The sequence below is a fragment of the Artemia sp. Qi Xiang Cuo genome, chromosome 10 (genome assembly GCF_049724085.1).
Source record: "Artemia sp. Qi Xiang Cuo chromosome 10, ASM4972408v1, whole genome shotgun sequence".
In the NCBI taxonomy this organism is placed as follows: domain Eukaryota; kingdom Metazoa; phylum Arthropoda; class Branchiopoda; order Anostraca; family Artemiidae; genus Artemia; species Artemia sp. Qi Xiang Cuo.
This window is the reverse complement of record NC_142803.1, coordinates 61327672-61344266: the sequence shown is the minus strand read 5'-3', so window position 1 is coordinate 61344266 and position 16595 is coordinate 61327672. Positions and strand designations below refer to the sequence as shown.

The following is a 16595-nucleotide window of genomic DNA, read 5'->3' as shown; positions in this document are numbered from 1 at the left end:
CAAACAATGAAAATGATTGAATTCTTTTATCCTCTTGGTCTACCATATACATTCTACACACCCCACATCAGCAACTATATTGAGAGCAGTGGGAAAACTATTATTCAAAATCGGAAGAGGGTGCAGGATCTAACGACTAAAAGCTGTGGCTTCCATTCACTACTATATTTTGTGTTCCGATGTCGTTGCTATACTTACAAGCAGTTTCTCCACATTTATAGTGACAATCCACGTCTGAACGACTTTCTAGTGGAAAACATCCTCTCATACCTGTACAGTATTTATTTCGGTGTCCTAAGAGTAAAGAACTTAAAAATGTTTGTGGATTGGTGTATTAATCCAATGTATATATACTATATGGTAGTTAAATCTTCAAGTTCGATGTCTTCTTCGATGTATAGGTAAATGCCAGGAAAAAAAACTGCCGGTATACCATATGATTTAACTGTATATTGATCTTGCTTGACTGAAAAGTCAGGGTCACATTTTCTACAGTACAATGTAACTTCACTCTTCTCATATCTCTTTGTATAGTCAATGATACTATTTGCACTCATATTATGAAATTCACGAGTTTCAATCTGTCTATTTAAAGCAATATCACATACAGTGTTTTCAAATGGTGAATCACATTCGGTAACTGCCAAATAAAAATCACTTGGTTAATAATCATAATAGGCAGTGTCCTCACAACGATGACGTAGAAACCAAATTGTCTTGTTACCCCAATAGTTGAATCGTAGACCAGATTCCTCTTCCCAGAATAATTTAAATCCACGACAATACCAATCTCGTAGAAATAAACTAAAATCACGTTTAGGATTCTTTCCAATCATAGCGGGGTAAGCATTCTCCCACTGATCACATTTATCATAGTGACAATTGGAGCACAGGTGCCCTCTAGGATGAGAGTCACACACCTCCTCAAGACATGAATTACATCCTTTAATTTGTACTGCATAGCCTCTATGTAATTTAAAGGGATTACATAATTTACACTTTTCATTACAGTCATCTATAATTGTACAATTCTCAAACTAAGTCCACACGCCAAGAGTGTACATGCACAATGGACATATTTTGAACATTTGCTGGTTTCCATTGTCATTTGACACTCTCACAGCTAAAAAAAAACTGATCGTCCCTGCCGATAGATAAATTCAATGTGGAGGAATGGGGAGATGAGTAGCTCTGTGACGTTACCTTTTTTGAATGGTGGGGGATACATCTACATTGAATCCATTGGCAATGTTTTCAAAAGTATATCCACGATATGATTCTGCTTTGTTCCAATTAATATATCAATAAAATGAGTATAAGCATTTGAATCACATTTTAAAAGTTTCATATAATTGTCTAATGGGGGAGAATCACTCCTCATTACATTTTCAAGTGTTCCTTGACGAGAGAATATCCTGCGTTGAAGAGATAACTCGAGAAAATCATCATCCAAAATCAAATGTTTTTCCATAAGCACTAGATTCGAACTAATTGTCTCTTTCTCAAATTTATTCATTTTTCAATCCTTTCACTCTGACTACTAACTCTAGACTGACCCTGATTGGCTGAGAAGGGGGATGTATCCGACTCGCTGATTGGCTGAGAAGGAAACACGGTTTCTAACTGTTTCCTATTCCGTTAGGTCTTGCGTGCACATGACCAAAACAACAACAAGATCTTGAAAGAAGTGTCATTGACCCTGTCCCCGTTAGACTCAATAATCCATCAAAGTGAGAAAAATACTGTTTTTTCATTCTCACTGACAAAAACCATAAAACAGACATAAATTGCTGTTGACATCCATGAAAAACATCAAATAAATTGACCAGCATACATAACCGTCCAAGAAACAACCATAAATGTGAGAAAATTCATGTTTTTTCAAGTGATAAAAATTCTGTTTTTTCATTCTCACTGACAAAAACCATAAACCACGTGGTACGTCCTGGACCTTTAGGGTCATCTCTACTTTATTTATTGTAATTTCTGTTCGCTTTGGATTTCATTTATTTATCGATGCTGGTTTTGGTAGTTTTACGCTTGGTAGATTATTTGATTTTATTTTTGCTCATTTTTGGGATAGGTCATCTGAGGCAGTATCATCGTTTTTCGTTGCGGTAAAATTTTCGGGTGGAGGGTTGCATGCCCAACCAACCCTAGGCCTGAGATCTAATTTTTGGTTTAAGTGAGTTCTTTCCTTATCTTAGAAAAACTTATTTTGTGGAAAAAGTTTTTTATATTAATTTCTTTTTTTTTATACTGACATAGGCCAAATCTTTTCATGGTAAAAGAAAACAATAGTTTAAAATCTTACCTTGTTTTTAAGAATTTATAGTTTGGCCTGCTATTTGTATGCTGGAAAAAATTTGTCAACAATTTTTAATAACTTACACCCTTTAAAAAATCTGGACACAAATAGTTGTATTTAATTAGGCTATATACCTCCTCCAATTGACCCGAAAAATAAAACTTGATACAATTCGCAAAAAAATCTACGTAGGCCTATGTTCTTTGACAGCTTGGATTCATTTACACTCTTTTGATTTAGTTGAATTTTAGGAGCAGAAGTAGTAATAGAAATATCCCCGAAAGTTTGAACATAATACCCTCAGTCGTTTTCGGGATACTGCTGAGATATGTTATTGGCAATCTTCATACACAAAGTGCTTTTTGATTTGATCTTAAGGCAATATTTAGTTTTTAAACATAATGGGCAAATTGCATAACTGTTGGGGTCACCCTATTGACTGACCATTTACATGATCATAGTTCGTTGTGATTTAGTTCAGCATCCGCCTAAATATTCCTTGAAAGCTTCACCTTAATATCCTTATCTCGTATAGTAATAATAGTTATAGTAGCGGTAAAACATTATTATCAGTATGCACATAGCACCTTTCTTTTCAACATCCCCTTCAACACAGGATGACATTTTTAACTTAATACCATCAACCAGTCCTGAAGCATTGCTGATACGTCCTCATTGAAACCTATGTGGGCAAGGTGTATTTTGATTTATTTCAATACAGTTACAATATTGCCCAAACTTTTCACCTTGTGTTTGGCTATACTATTTGTCCTAGTTGATTGGATTGGTTAGTAAGGTGAGTAAGGCCTCGTTTAAATGCTTATCTTTTTTTATTCCTAAAGTAGGAAAGCAGTTTTTTTTTTCACTGAATAATTACCTTTAACGATTATATATTAATGATTATAAGTTGATTGGTGGTGTCCAGTTTATTCGGTTTTTCTTTTTAAGAATTAAATGTTGGATTGCAATTAGAATTCTGGACAAAATCTTGAATATTTAGCCAAAATTGTGGATGAGCAGTAGTTTTGTTGACTAAGTCCTTAAAAATGTTTTTACTAAATAATTTCAGGTGAACAGAAGGGGGTGATGTTTTGCTATGGTTTTGATATGATATGGCGGGTAATGTTTTGCTTTGAAATGGTACATTTTGGGCATCTGACCCCCTCCTGCCTACACAATGACCCACCACTCCTCCTTGGGAATAGCTGATTCGCAATAATACATCATCAAACAAAATATCATGAAAAATCAACTGAATCGACTTAGTCAAATTAAATCAGTTTAATCATTTATCTTGTATGGACTATGTCAATTGTCTGGAATGAATGTGTCACCGTGCGGCATTACTTCCTCTGCAAATGAAAAAATCAATATATAGTTTTCTTTTTGTATTTGTATATCGATAGGCTATCTCAGAATTCTAAATCCATAGCATTGGTCCTCTTTGGGTCAAAACTGTGGTTGGGTGCCTTAAAATGGTAGAAAACACCACTTTGACATGGGACAACCCTTATGGTCATTTAAAACGGGCACTAGTTTTTACGGGCATCAAAGATATTAGCGATTTTTATGTCAAAGGTTGAGGTTTAAACTATTTACAAAAGGACGAATTTTTTTATAACGTGTTTTGGAAAAAATAAGAAACTTATGATTGTCTCAAGAACCAAACAAAATATAAAAAAAATTGGACGAATTGATGAAACGTAAGTTTGATATGAAACGTAAGCATAACAATTTCATGAATTTTTTTTTAGTTTTTCATTTGCCTTCAATCTTATAATAAAAACTACACCTTCCTCCTTTTGTTTCTAAGCTTCTATAAGAATCCAGTTAAATTATATAAAAAAGGATCCCGATTTAGAACTTTTCCAAAATTATTTGTTTAAGAGATGTATAACGTAAAGGCACATTCTCTCTAAAACAGAGAGATCAAATATCAACAGGGGAGACGGTCATTACCATGGGTTCATATTAAGTTTATTCCTAAAGGTTGGAAGTATATACACCGACTTGGAAAGGACTAAATCATTTCAAATGATGCATAATTCAAGGTTCATGAAACATCGTCTATGCAAGTAGATTTTAACACAACCTTAAAATAGCATCTGGAACATCCAAAACTTTTTATAATAAGATTCTTCATGTTTTTTAATACTAACGAGAAAACAACTTAACTTGAGTTACTCTCACGACTTATGGAACTAAGAAATGTTTCGGATGTTCCAGATGCTATTTTAAGGTTGGGTTAATAAGGTCTACTTGCATAGACACTATTTTATGGACCTTAAATCATGCATCATTTCAAATCATTTAATCATTTCCAAGTCAGTGTACATACTTCCAATCCTTAGGAATAATAATTACCATGAAAAGTAAATTCTCATTTCATTCCTTTCTTTTAGAGAGCTGCTACTACTACCAGTAACAGCTCATCACAACATAAGGAGGACTAAGGACAGGGTGCCACCCTTGAGATTTACCTGTTACTAAATAACTCTACTGTTCGATTTTAATAGATTTTACACCTGTATTGCGTGCATGTTCCGTGTGTCCTATGCTAAATTAATCTAAAAAAACGAGTTATTTTATTTTCTTATAATGAGCTTGTACATGAATAAACATACAAGGAAATCGATTTTCATCTACATGTATGTAACCTTCTGAATAGTTTCGCTTTATATACATAGAACATGAGTTCCTTCTTCATGTTATATTTTCGAAACAAATTCTTCACTGCTGTAACAGCAAGAACAAAGCGTCAAAAATCCTTCAGAGAGAATAAAACTTTATAGATCAAGCATCATATTTACATTGTGGATATTGTAGCCAGAAAATCAACATTTAAATCGTTTCCACCTCTTACAACAGATGCAAAATTATTATATTGAGCACGCAGTTATACGTAATAGAAAACCCAGTTTTTATTGGACTTTTAGCCGAAAGATGGCACGTTAAGTAAAACTTTTAGTGATATGTTTTCCATACGTAAAATCTCATTCTCCTTTTCAAGTATCTTGATCACCCCATCTTTATTCTCCATTTCTTTCCTCAGCATTTCAACTGTTTTGTGAAGTTGTATAATGTCATTTTCCATATATTTTCTTTTTTCGATTGACTTCTTCCTAAATCTGTTTGCAGCTTCTCTGTTCCGCCGTCTTCTTAGCGCTATTCTTTGAAGAATAATATCGGATTGTTCCATTGTCTCTGGAACAAGTATGTTATCATCATCATATTTCTGTGTTTTGACTGTTACTGATTCCTTTTTCCAATTATTATCATCCAAAGTTAAGAACTGGCCTGGTATTGTATTACTGGTTTCAGGTTGAATCATACTCACTGGAGCATTGGTATCATCATTTCTTAAAATCTGCTCCCGTTTAATAGCCGCTTTTCCATTATCACAAGTAAGCTCCAAATCAATGGACTGGCTTGTATTTGTGCTTGATAAATCGTATAGAGTCATATTATCCGTAATGATCATTTTATAGTTACCTCTACTCTGAAAGTTGGAAATAGCCGGTTCCGTTTTTGCGTTACAGAAATTCAAATTTAAGAACTGTCCTGGGACTGCATCCTCAATATTATGTTGGATAGCATTCATCGGGAAATAATTCAGTTCTTCATTCAGAGCCTGCATCTTAATAAGTTGTTTTTCGGCATTAACAATATCTTGATTTAGCAGAAACTGTTCTGGGATTGCCTCGTTCATATTATTTTGAATAATATTCATCTGAAAATGATTCACTTCTTCATACGGAGTCTGTATACTACGATTGGCTAAATTTCTCTCTTCCTTAATAATATCCTGATTTACTATCAACTGTGCTTGTATAGCAACGTCCATATCATGGTGAATAACATTCATCGGAATATCATTCAGTTCTTCATTTAGAGTCTGCATCCCAACATTGGCTGAATCCTGCCCGCCATTGATAATATCCTGGTTTAGGGCTTGACCATGAATTGGGTTATTTGATTTTGTACAGCTGCTCTCAAAGAAGTATTCCTGCTGTTCTTCCTCAGTCTCATTCCTCAAGGTGCTTGGAAACAATAGCGCATCAAGTAAAAGAGACTGTTTTTTTGTTTTATCGAAATGTGGTGCCATTTGCCTGCAAATTTAAAAAAAGTAAAAAGCACATATAACTAAAATAGATTCGCCTAAAAATACAATATACAATTGCTTAACATTTACAATTTGAAGCTACCTTCGGGAAAACATCTCACAAAACTAAATGGATTAAACATTTTAAAATAACAAATGAACAAGGAATAAGTTATTGCGACATAATTTTATGCAAAGCTTTTGATGCCTCTATTCGCTTAACTTTATTATATGAACTAACCCCTGGGATATTTGCAACAATTTATTTTTATTTTTAAATATGGGTTCATTTTTTAAAATAATATCTTAAGTAGGATCAATATTTACATTCCCAGTATCTCTATTAATTGACAAACCTGCAAAAATATATTTTTTTTTTATTTCTAATGCTTCAACAGCCCATTGCGTGAAACCTTTATCATTGGAAATGGCTGTTGCCTCAAGAATGGCTTTGGAGGTTGATTTGAAGCTTTCAGGAGGCTTGAAAGATCTAAAGCCGAACTGGCCAGGCACGACAGAAAACACAAAAAACATAAATACGACAAATGGGTCTATAGTCAGTAGATGAAAACGAAGAAAAAAAAAAAAGGAATTTCGCCTGTATCGAACAAGGCGTCTTCAGCGTAGGGATAAAAATAAACTAGAACATAAATATAGAATATAATATAATATACAATTACAATTGAATATAATATACAATTGCTTAACATTTACAATTTGAAGCTACCTTCGTGACACGATCTCACAAAAGTAACGGGATTAAACATTTTAAAATAACAAACGAACAAGGAATAAGTTATTACGACATCTGCCCCTTCCCCAAGTCAAAATTTAAGGTGTGCTGTACCCCAAGCCTCCTGACAGAAAACACAAAAAATATAAATACGACAAACGGGTCTATGGCGAGTAAATGAAAACGAAGAAAAAACAAAACCGGATATTTCGCCTGTATCTAACATGGCGTCTTCTGCGTAGAGAAAAAAACAAACAAAAACTAAAAAATATACATAAAACTAAAATAGACTCACCTAAAAATATAATATACAATTACTTAACATTTATAATTTGAAGCTACCTTCATGAAACCATCTCGCAAAAGTAACTGGATTGAACATTTTAAAATAACAAATGAACTAGGAATAAGTTATTGCAACATAATTTTATGCAAAGCTTTTGATGCTGCTATTCGCTTAGGTTTATTATTTGAACTCTAAGCACCTTATACGCCCCAAGGGCGTAAATTACATCCATTACCCCAAGGGCTGTGAGCTGCAGTAGCATTGATAGCATGCAAATATTGCCTTTTTGATCATCTCACTTGTTTTTCAAGTTTTTCTTGTTTTGCACCCTTTTGACAATCCGTATACACATAATTTGTTTTAGTTTAGTTCAACACTCCCCTCAACATTCTCTGAAGATCTCACCTGAATACCCTTCGTCTTGTTAGAAAGTAAAGTTCAAACATGCATACGTTTCTCAATAACATATATCAAACAGTTCGTCGTAACGAACTGTAAGTAAGGAGCGACCCGCCTCAATGGTAAGCGACACTCTAGAAAACGGGATTTTGATACCAATCGATACATCAAAAGAATCAAATTTTAATGCGGAATTCAAATATATAGCTTTCTTCAAGTTTAGTCCTACCGATCAAAAGTTACACGTCTGAGAATATTTGGCTGATTTTCGAAAAAAGGGGGAAAGACCCCTTAAAAGCTATAGAAACTTAATGAAAATCGCACCATGAGATTCAGCGTATCAGAGAATCCTACTACAGAGGTTTCAAGATCCTATCTGCAGAAATGTGGAATTTTATCTTTTTTGCCAGAAAAAATATTACGGTTGCGCGTATATTTGTTTTTTTTCCCTAGGGGTGATTGCATTGATCCAGAGGTCCTAGAATATCGCAGGAGGGCTAATTCGGATGGAAATTCAAAGTTCTAGTGCCCGTTTTAAGTGACCAAAAAAATGGAGGGCAGCTAGGGCTCCTCCCACGCTCATTTTTTCCCAAAGTCACCCGATCAAAGTTTTGAGATAGCCATTTTGTTCAGCATGGTCGAAAATATGATAAATATGTCTTTTAGGATGACTTAATCCCCCGAAGTCCCCGGGGGGAGGGCTAAAAGTTATGAACTTTACCCAGTGTTAACATATAGTATTGGTTATTGGGAAGTATACAGACGTTTTCAGGAGGGTTTTCTTCTGGTAGTGAGGGGGGGGGGGTTGGGTCGGGGGTTATGCTGGAGGATCTGTCCATGAAGGAAGTTTTCATGGGGGAAGGGAAATTGCCATGAAGGGGGCGCCGGACTTGCCAGCATTATTTATTGGTTATTGGGAAGTATACAGACATTTTCAGGAAGGATTTTTTTGTGGAGGATGGGGCTGGAGGAGGGGGCTACTCGGGAGAATCTTTCCTAGGAGGTAGTTTCTTTGGCGTAGGGGACATTTCTATGAAGGGGTCGACGGATTTCCAAGCATTATTTAAAAAACGATCAGAAATTAAATTAAAAAAAAACAAGTTTTTTTCAACTGAAAATAAGAAGCAACATTAGAACTTAAAACGAACAGAAATTATAATATATATGAGGGGGTTCTCCCCCAAGTCAATACCTCGCTCTTTACGCTACAGTTTTTTTAGTGCTTTCAAAAGAGCTATCTAAGTAGTATGTATGTAACGATAAGTAGCAGAGTGTCTCCCTATATAGCTATAACGAAAAGTAGCGAGGTGTCTCCCCATATAGCTATAACGATAAGTAGTGGGGTGTCTCCCTATATAGCTATAACAGTTAAGAGCGGACAGTCCCCCCATATAGGTACAATTAAAGAGAGCAGAGTGTCTCACTATATAGCTATAATGCTTAAGAGCGGGGTGTCTCCCATATAGCTATAACGATAGAGAGCGGACAGTGCTCCCGTCAATACAAGCAGACAGTGTAATGACCGGAATTCAACCACCGTGAAAATTCGTGTTGATCTGTGTTCAAAGTGCGTGATGTTTCCTTTATACTATAGTAACTTCCTATCTGTCTGCTACCTTTTAATTGTTAGATGTGATTGACTTATGTTTGACCTTGAATACGGGTATAAAAACTCTGACAATTTGTTATCTTCTCAGTTCAGAATTGGCATTTGAAATATAATGATGCATTCAAATAAAAGGAATAAGTGTCGAAAGCTACAAGCAAGAATTAAGTTATTCTTTTATATTCATAGTGGGTAAAGAAATTAATTCTATTAAAATTTATACAGACCTTATTATAGTTAACAGATTGTTAAATATTTTTTGAACTTGGATCTCCAACGGTCGGTAAAGAGCAATATCAAAACAAAAAAAAAGTATGTAAACACTGTATTTAAATGGCTTGCGAGCTTAGCACATGAGTTAAATCATAGCTATTTTTTATTCCGGACCAAAGTTCCCCACATTCATTCCCCACCGGCCCAAAGTGCCACAATCGTCCCCCCCCATCCCTCCAACCCCCTCCCTCCAACTCCCCTCCACGACCCCCCTCCTTTTTTTATTTTTTATTTTTTTTTCTTTTTTTAACTTTTTTTTACATCTCTTAGAATTTCATGAAACATACTTAAAAAACAAAAATTTCATATTTTATATTTTACAACTTAAAAATAAGAATGATATGGATATGTGTGTCGCAACTTTTACTATTAGAAAAATAATGTTTGTAGTGACCAATTTTTTTTTTAACTTTTTTTTTTAACTTTTTTTAAACTTTTTTTTTACATCTCTTAGAATGTCATGAAAAATACTTAAAACATATGAAATTAACATTTAATATTTTCTAAATTAAAAATGGGAAGGATATAGATATGTAAGTTGCGACTTTTACTCTTAGAAAAATAATGTTTGTAGTGACCAATTTTTTTTTCTGACAGTTTTTTTTAACTTTTTTTCTGACAGTTTTTTTTGTTTTTTTTTAACTTTTTTTTTTACATCTCTTAATCATATCAGAAAAATAGAATGACACTTTTAATTTAGAATTTTAAACACTTATTCTTGTGCATACTATTGATTAGGACTGACGGTTCTCTTTCAAGATTTTTTTCATGAAAAACAAACTTTTTTTTTAGGATTTTCCAGAGCTCCCCCTACCCATTAAGAAGATAAGAAGGGGTGAAGTGACGCCAGTGGTCAGCAGACCGACAGTTATACAACATGTTCGTAGGTAGAATCCATTAATACAATCAACATTAACCGTAAACCGCCCAATAGCCAACTATCCAGCTATCACAGCCAGCATCCACAGCAATATGACACAACCATCCGGACCCATCATACACCAAGCAACTGTCAAATGGTTAATTCCTACATCTAACACTCACAACAAGATAACACAACCACCCGGACCCAACATACACCAACCAACTGTCAACTGGTCAACTGCCACACTCAACATGAAAAGCATACTCCCATTCCATGAAGCTGATGTACTCATGGAACCAGTCACCTCTCTCCGTGATTACGTAAGAAAAATTGTATTTTTTCTCTCTCTCTCTCCCCCTCTCTCTCTCTCTTATCTCTGTATATATCTATCTCAGTCTAACCTCAATGTCAATGTTAGGATCTAGCATGAATTAAGAATTAAAAAAAAGAAATAAAAGGGTAGCGATTCTACAGATTTAGATCATTAAACACTGAAAATATTTTTTCAGCTTAATAGAAGCGTCACATCACCATCTAAAAAAAATATGGCATAATTTCTCTTTCTTATACCAGGTTACACTCGAAGAATCATAGAAAACACACACACACACTCACACACACACAAACACACACAAACACACACACACACACACACACACACACTCAAACACACTCACACAGAAATACTCACACACACAAACATAAACACACACACAAAAAGACACACACACACACACACACACAAACACACACACAAACACACACACACAGACACACACACACACACACACATATAAAAACACATATACACACACACACATACACACACACACACACACACACACACACACAAACTCACACAAACACAAACACAAACAAAAACACAAAAAAACAAAAATACCCACACACAAACACACACAACCAAAAACACTCAAACATAAACACACACAGACACACACACACACACACACACACACACACACAGAATCTGAATATTCTTTTTCTGGTAAATAAAAAAAATAACTTCACATTCATTTTTTAGATAAATGTACAGGAACTCCCACCACCAACACAATTCGAAGATAATCTCCATGACCAATCACCGGAATGGATTACAAATTTGTTAACTGATTGGTTTGGTGATGATTGTAGTCGTAGTAGTAGTAATATGCTTATAAGTCCTGATACACTCGAGGGTCTGTTGAGTGAGTTTGGGGATTCGACACCACACAACATCCCCACCATTGAGAAATTTAGTGCAGGACATGAAATTCCCGTACCATCCCCTATCATGTCCGATTTTAATTGTAGTATGCTTCCTTCGAATATAGGGGATAGTTATATTAATGTACCAAGTACATCTACAGGGGGTATGATTCAACCAGCTACCCTCGAATGGTCTGATCGTCCCAGTCTTGATACACTCGAGGGGTTTATTGAGTGAATCGGGGGATTCCACACCAGGTAAGAACACTACCATTGAGCGAATTGGTGGAAGACAAGAAATCCCCGTAACGCCCCCTGTCATTCCCGATTTTAATTAAGTTGACTCTGCCTTGCACAATTTATATGTTTATAGGGCTGAGTTTGAGGATCCATTTAATTCACTAACATCAGGTAGCATCATAACGGATCCGGTAGACATAGTACACTCCTATGTGGGCAAGATTCGAGCCCTTCTTGAAAGAGTGATTAGGGAGGGTGGTGGGAGGGATGGGATTAAGGCTGCCATCGCACAAAAAATAAATTATTTCAATGAAAAGAAGGATGAGGTGTATGAGCGTTATTTACGTACTGAAATGCTACCACATCATCCGGACCTGAATAATTTTGAGGGTGTTTTTATGGAATGGGTTGACAATATAGTAACAAAATTAGATAATTATACTGAGTTGGGTAGTGGGTCGGTGGTTTTATTTATGGGGAGTATAGATATTAATGTTATTAAATTTAAAAAGAATTTTATTTTAAGAGGTGGGAGTGGGGTGGTGGGGGCAAAATATAATGAAGATTTAAAGGGGTGTAAAGGTGTACAATTCTTCAATTTCGATACAGGGCTTCAATGCTTCAAATATGCATTTCTTGTGGCAGCTCACAAGTCTCTGCAACGGTATGCTACTAACACACTGTTGGACAATTATGCCGTTAATAGGAGTCCAAATTTCCCTAAAGTAGATTTTAATTGTTTAAATGATCAATATCCAGTAACACTTAATGGGATAACTATTTTTGAGCGGGCTAATGCGCATTTAAAAATTGGTGCTACTGTGCTACAATATGAAACAGAATTTGAGGGGGGTGACTGCAAAAAGGGGTTTATATTTCCAGTGAGGGCTCCGTCCGTTGAATCAGTGGAACAATGGGTATGGCTTCTTTACAAGCCAGCCAGTGATCCCGATTCAATTGGACATTTTTTTCCAATACCAAAAATAAATCTGGTTTTAAGTGAGGGTAGAAAGGGGTATAAAGGGGAATGTTACTATTTTCCAACATGTCTTTCTAGATTCCGGTCAGAAATTAAGTTAAATAATCATATGAAGCATTGTAAGCTTCACGGATGTCAATCTGTGCAAACGGTTAGCGGTGACTGGGCCATCTTGCGATTTAAGAACTTTCAAAACTCGCTCCAACAGAGTGACAAGGTGGCCTTAGACTGCGAAGCCGCTCTCATAGATGTGTATGATCCATTGAATTCAAATCTTGTTAAAAAACACGAGGCCATTGCAGTTTCTTATGCTCACGCACAGACAGACTTGTGCAATTCCATCCATTCGGTAGAGGTAGTTGAGAGATTGGGTGATGACGATTGTATACTTCTTAACCATGATAGTAATCATTAAAACAGCAAATAAATTGATGTCACGGCAGCGAAATACGTATTATCCAATGAATCTATCACCAGAGGACAACTTGGCCATTAAAAATGAAAAATTATGTTGGGTAGGTACGGGGGACTCTGTTGAGGGTAATAGGAAAGAAGGAAAGGGGAAAGGGGGTAAGGGATGGTCCGTAACCACGATCATTTGGGCAACCCGATTGTATCTGGAATTAGCACTTTTCGTGGGGTGGCATCAATCATGTAATTTAAATGTTAGTCAACAATTGTTTCTACCTGTTTATATACACAATTCCAGCTATGACATGAAATTTATTTTACCGGCATTGGCACGATTGCAACAAGGTGGAGTTGTAGATGGCGCATGGGTAGCTGGTAATTTTTCTTACAATATCATACCCAAATCGTCTGAAAAGCTGCTGCTCTTAGAATTCAAATGGCAAATAATAGATAATGATAAATTGTGCGTGAATAAGATCTGTTTTTTAGACTCCTTTAGCTTCTTCCCCAAATCCCTAAGACAACTCGTTGAAGTACAGAAAAGTGACGATTTTAATAGTTTCCCCTCCTTAAGGAACACCTCCTTAAACAGCAGCAGCAGCAGGACTTTTCAGACGGTGAAATGTATGATTTATTAACGTGTAAGGGCATATATCAATATGACTACTACAACTCCACCGCGACGCTTTCTGATGAACAATTACCGTCCATCACCTCATTCTATGATTCACTTCACGAGCGTCAATGCACCTCTGCCGATTATAAATTTGCCAAGAGGGTTTGGGCTAAGAGAGGGTGTAAAAATGGGTGGGATTATTGTAAACTGTACCTGGCAAGTGATGTATTGACGTTGCTGGGTATTGTGTGTAAGAACACGGATAAAATCTATGGGGAATTCGGGTTGGATTCAGGTTATTTTTTCCACTCCTCATTTGGTGATGGATTTAATTCTTAAAATCAGTAAAGAGGAAATAGGCTTGATCACCGACGTGGATCAGCATCTATTTGTAGAAAGATCAATGAGGGGAGGGTATGTTTTTCATGGAGATCGTATCCTTGAAACTGATCCGACTGGACATGACACCAGTGTAAAGTTGGATGTAGTCTCCTGGGATATGAACTCCCTCTATCCATTGGCGATTTCTCACTACTCTTTGTCGTGTGGAAATTATAAATGGTTTAACGATCCTCGTGCTTTAGATTTCCCCAACATTCCCAATGTTGAGGAGAATGGACCGCGGGGATGGTTTTTTGAAATCGATGGTGAAATACCCGTGGTGCATCATGACTCGGTGAAGGATTTTGTTTTCCCGTGCATAAACAGAGCGGTGACTAGGGACTCTTTGAGTCCATACAATATTTCTAAGGTAGTGGATGGTGGTGTGCACTGGACATCTTCAAAACAAAAACTGATCGCCGACCTTCATCCGAAAGAGAATATCGTTGTACATCACATTCTTTTGCAGTGGATGGTAGCCAACGGTTTCAACGTCACAACGGTGCATAGAGCCCTACAATTGGCGCAAAAACCTTATTTGAAAATATTTACGGACACTTTTATTGGTAAACATTACAAAGCAAAAATAAAGGTTGAAAAGAAAATTTTTAAACTCTTTTTGAACTCAGCTCTCTGTAAAATTTGCGAGAGTGAACGTAATCAAAGTTGTTGTGGCGTTGTTACTGACCCAAAAGAATGTGCTCGAGTCATTGCCGATTCAAACTTCAATCATTCATCATCATAGACTCCAATATGGTCCTCTTGAATAGAAAAAAGAAGAAACGTTATTCTAAATAAAATATTGCAGCTGGCAGCGCAATAACCGAAATATCAAAAAACTCATGTTGTGATTTTTTACGATATTTGTAGACGCCAATAGCCGGGGGAGGGAGAAGTTCAAGTATATTATGGGGGTACCGATTCACTTTCGCTAAAAGTTAGAACTGCGAATTTATTGGAAGATTTGGAAAAAGGCGTGCACATTAGCTCCCGAATGGACTTTACCAATCGGGACGAGTCCATTTATCCTGAGCTAGTGAAGCGCCAGGCCCCAAATCAGTTATTAATGTTAAAATCAGAGACGGGAAGTGACTTGATTTCCAGTGGTGTGCTTGCAGGTCCGAAGGGGTACTGTGTGCAAACACACAACGAGGTAATCAAAAAAGTCTGCAAAGGGGTGCCTAGACACTACGTGAATAAGAATTTCGACATGAATGTATACAGAAACTGTGTGGAAAATAGTATAGTTCCAAGGGCGAAGGTCATGGCGATTCGCTCTTTAAAATTTAAAAAGTTGATAAAATAGCCAAGTGTCCCGTGTCGGATAAAGACTATGTGTGTGTAGAGGGTCTGAAGGTGCGACCTCATGGACATTATTTGACTTCTGACCGAGGTGTGTGTCGAGATTATAGAAATCGCCACGGTCGGGAAAAAATTAAATAGTAAATGGTTGGGTGGTGGTTGGATTCTTTTTTTTAATAGTTATTTTCTTTTTTCCAATTCAACACTTTTTTTTCACAACTCAGCAGTAGTTTTTTTTCCCCAACTGAGCTGTTTTTTTTTTATAGCAAGGCAGATTCGTATGTTTTTTTCTGTAAATAAAAAAGTATTCAAATTGTTTTCTGGCCCCGCGGCCGGCCCGGGGGGAGGGGGAGGGGGGTACTGGCCTTCGGCTGGCCGCCGCCAGCGGCCGCCGTGCCCTTCCAGGGGTGGGGGGGTGGGGGGGGGATCCCAAAATTTAAGATGTTGTAAATAAAAGTGATATTATTATTATTATTTTAAGTGCATTATTTATTAAATGTTGTATGTTTTTATAAATAAAAAAAGGTGTATCTATTAAAGTGTTTTGTTTTTTCTTTCTAGTGCCTATGTAAATGTTGTAGTTTTTATTATAAATAAATTTAAAAAAAAGTGTATTTTTTTTCATGTTTAATGTGCTTTTTTAAACGTAGTATTTTTTTTAAGTGTTGTTACTTTTTTATGCATAATAAAAGAAAATATGATTCTTTATTCGTCTTCTTCTTCTCATTTTTATTATTCTTGAACGGAATAGTAGTAGTAGTTGTGTACCGGGAGTAAAACACGATATATTTGAAATACCAAAATAAAGTTCCTTCTTTAGTTCGGACTCCTATAATTAAGCTAAATCTAGTTTCAAAAATGAAAAAGTCCTTAATCAGCAAAGAAAAG

General features: G+C 36.0%; 1 protein-coding gene across 1 annotated transcript; it reads right to left on the bottom strand.

Moving 5' to 3' along the window:
• Positions 1–4882: 4882 nt before the first annotated feature.
• Positions 4883–6413, bottom strand: LOC148947991 (uncharacterized). Its single transcript, XM_089095171.1, has one exon. It carries the CDS (start codon positions 6411–6413, stop codon positions 5241–5243), a length of 1173 nt encoding a protein of 390 aa, XP_088951297.1. The 3' UTR covers positions 4883–5240.
• Between the last annotated feature and the right edge of the window lie 10182 nt (positions 6414–16595).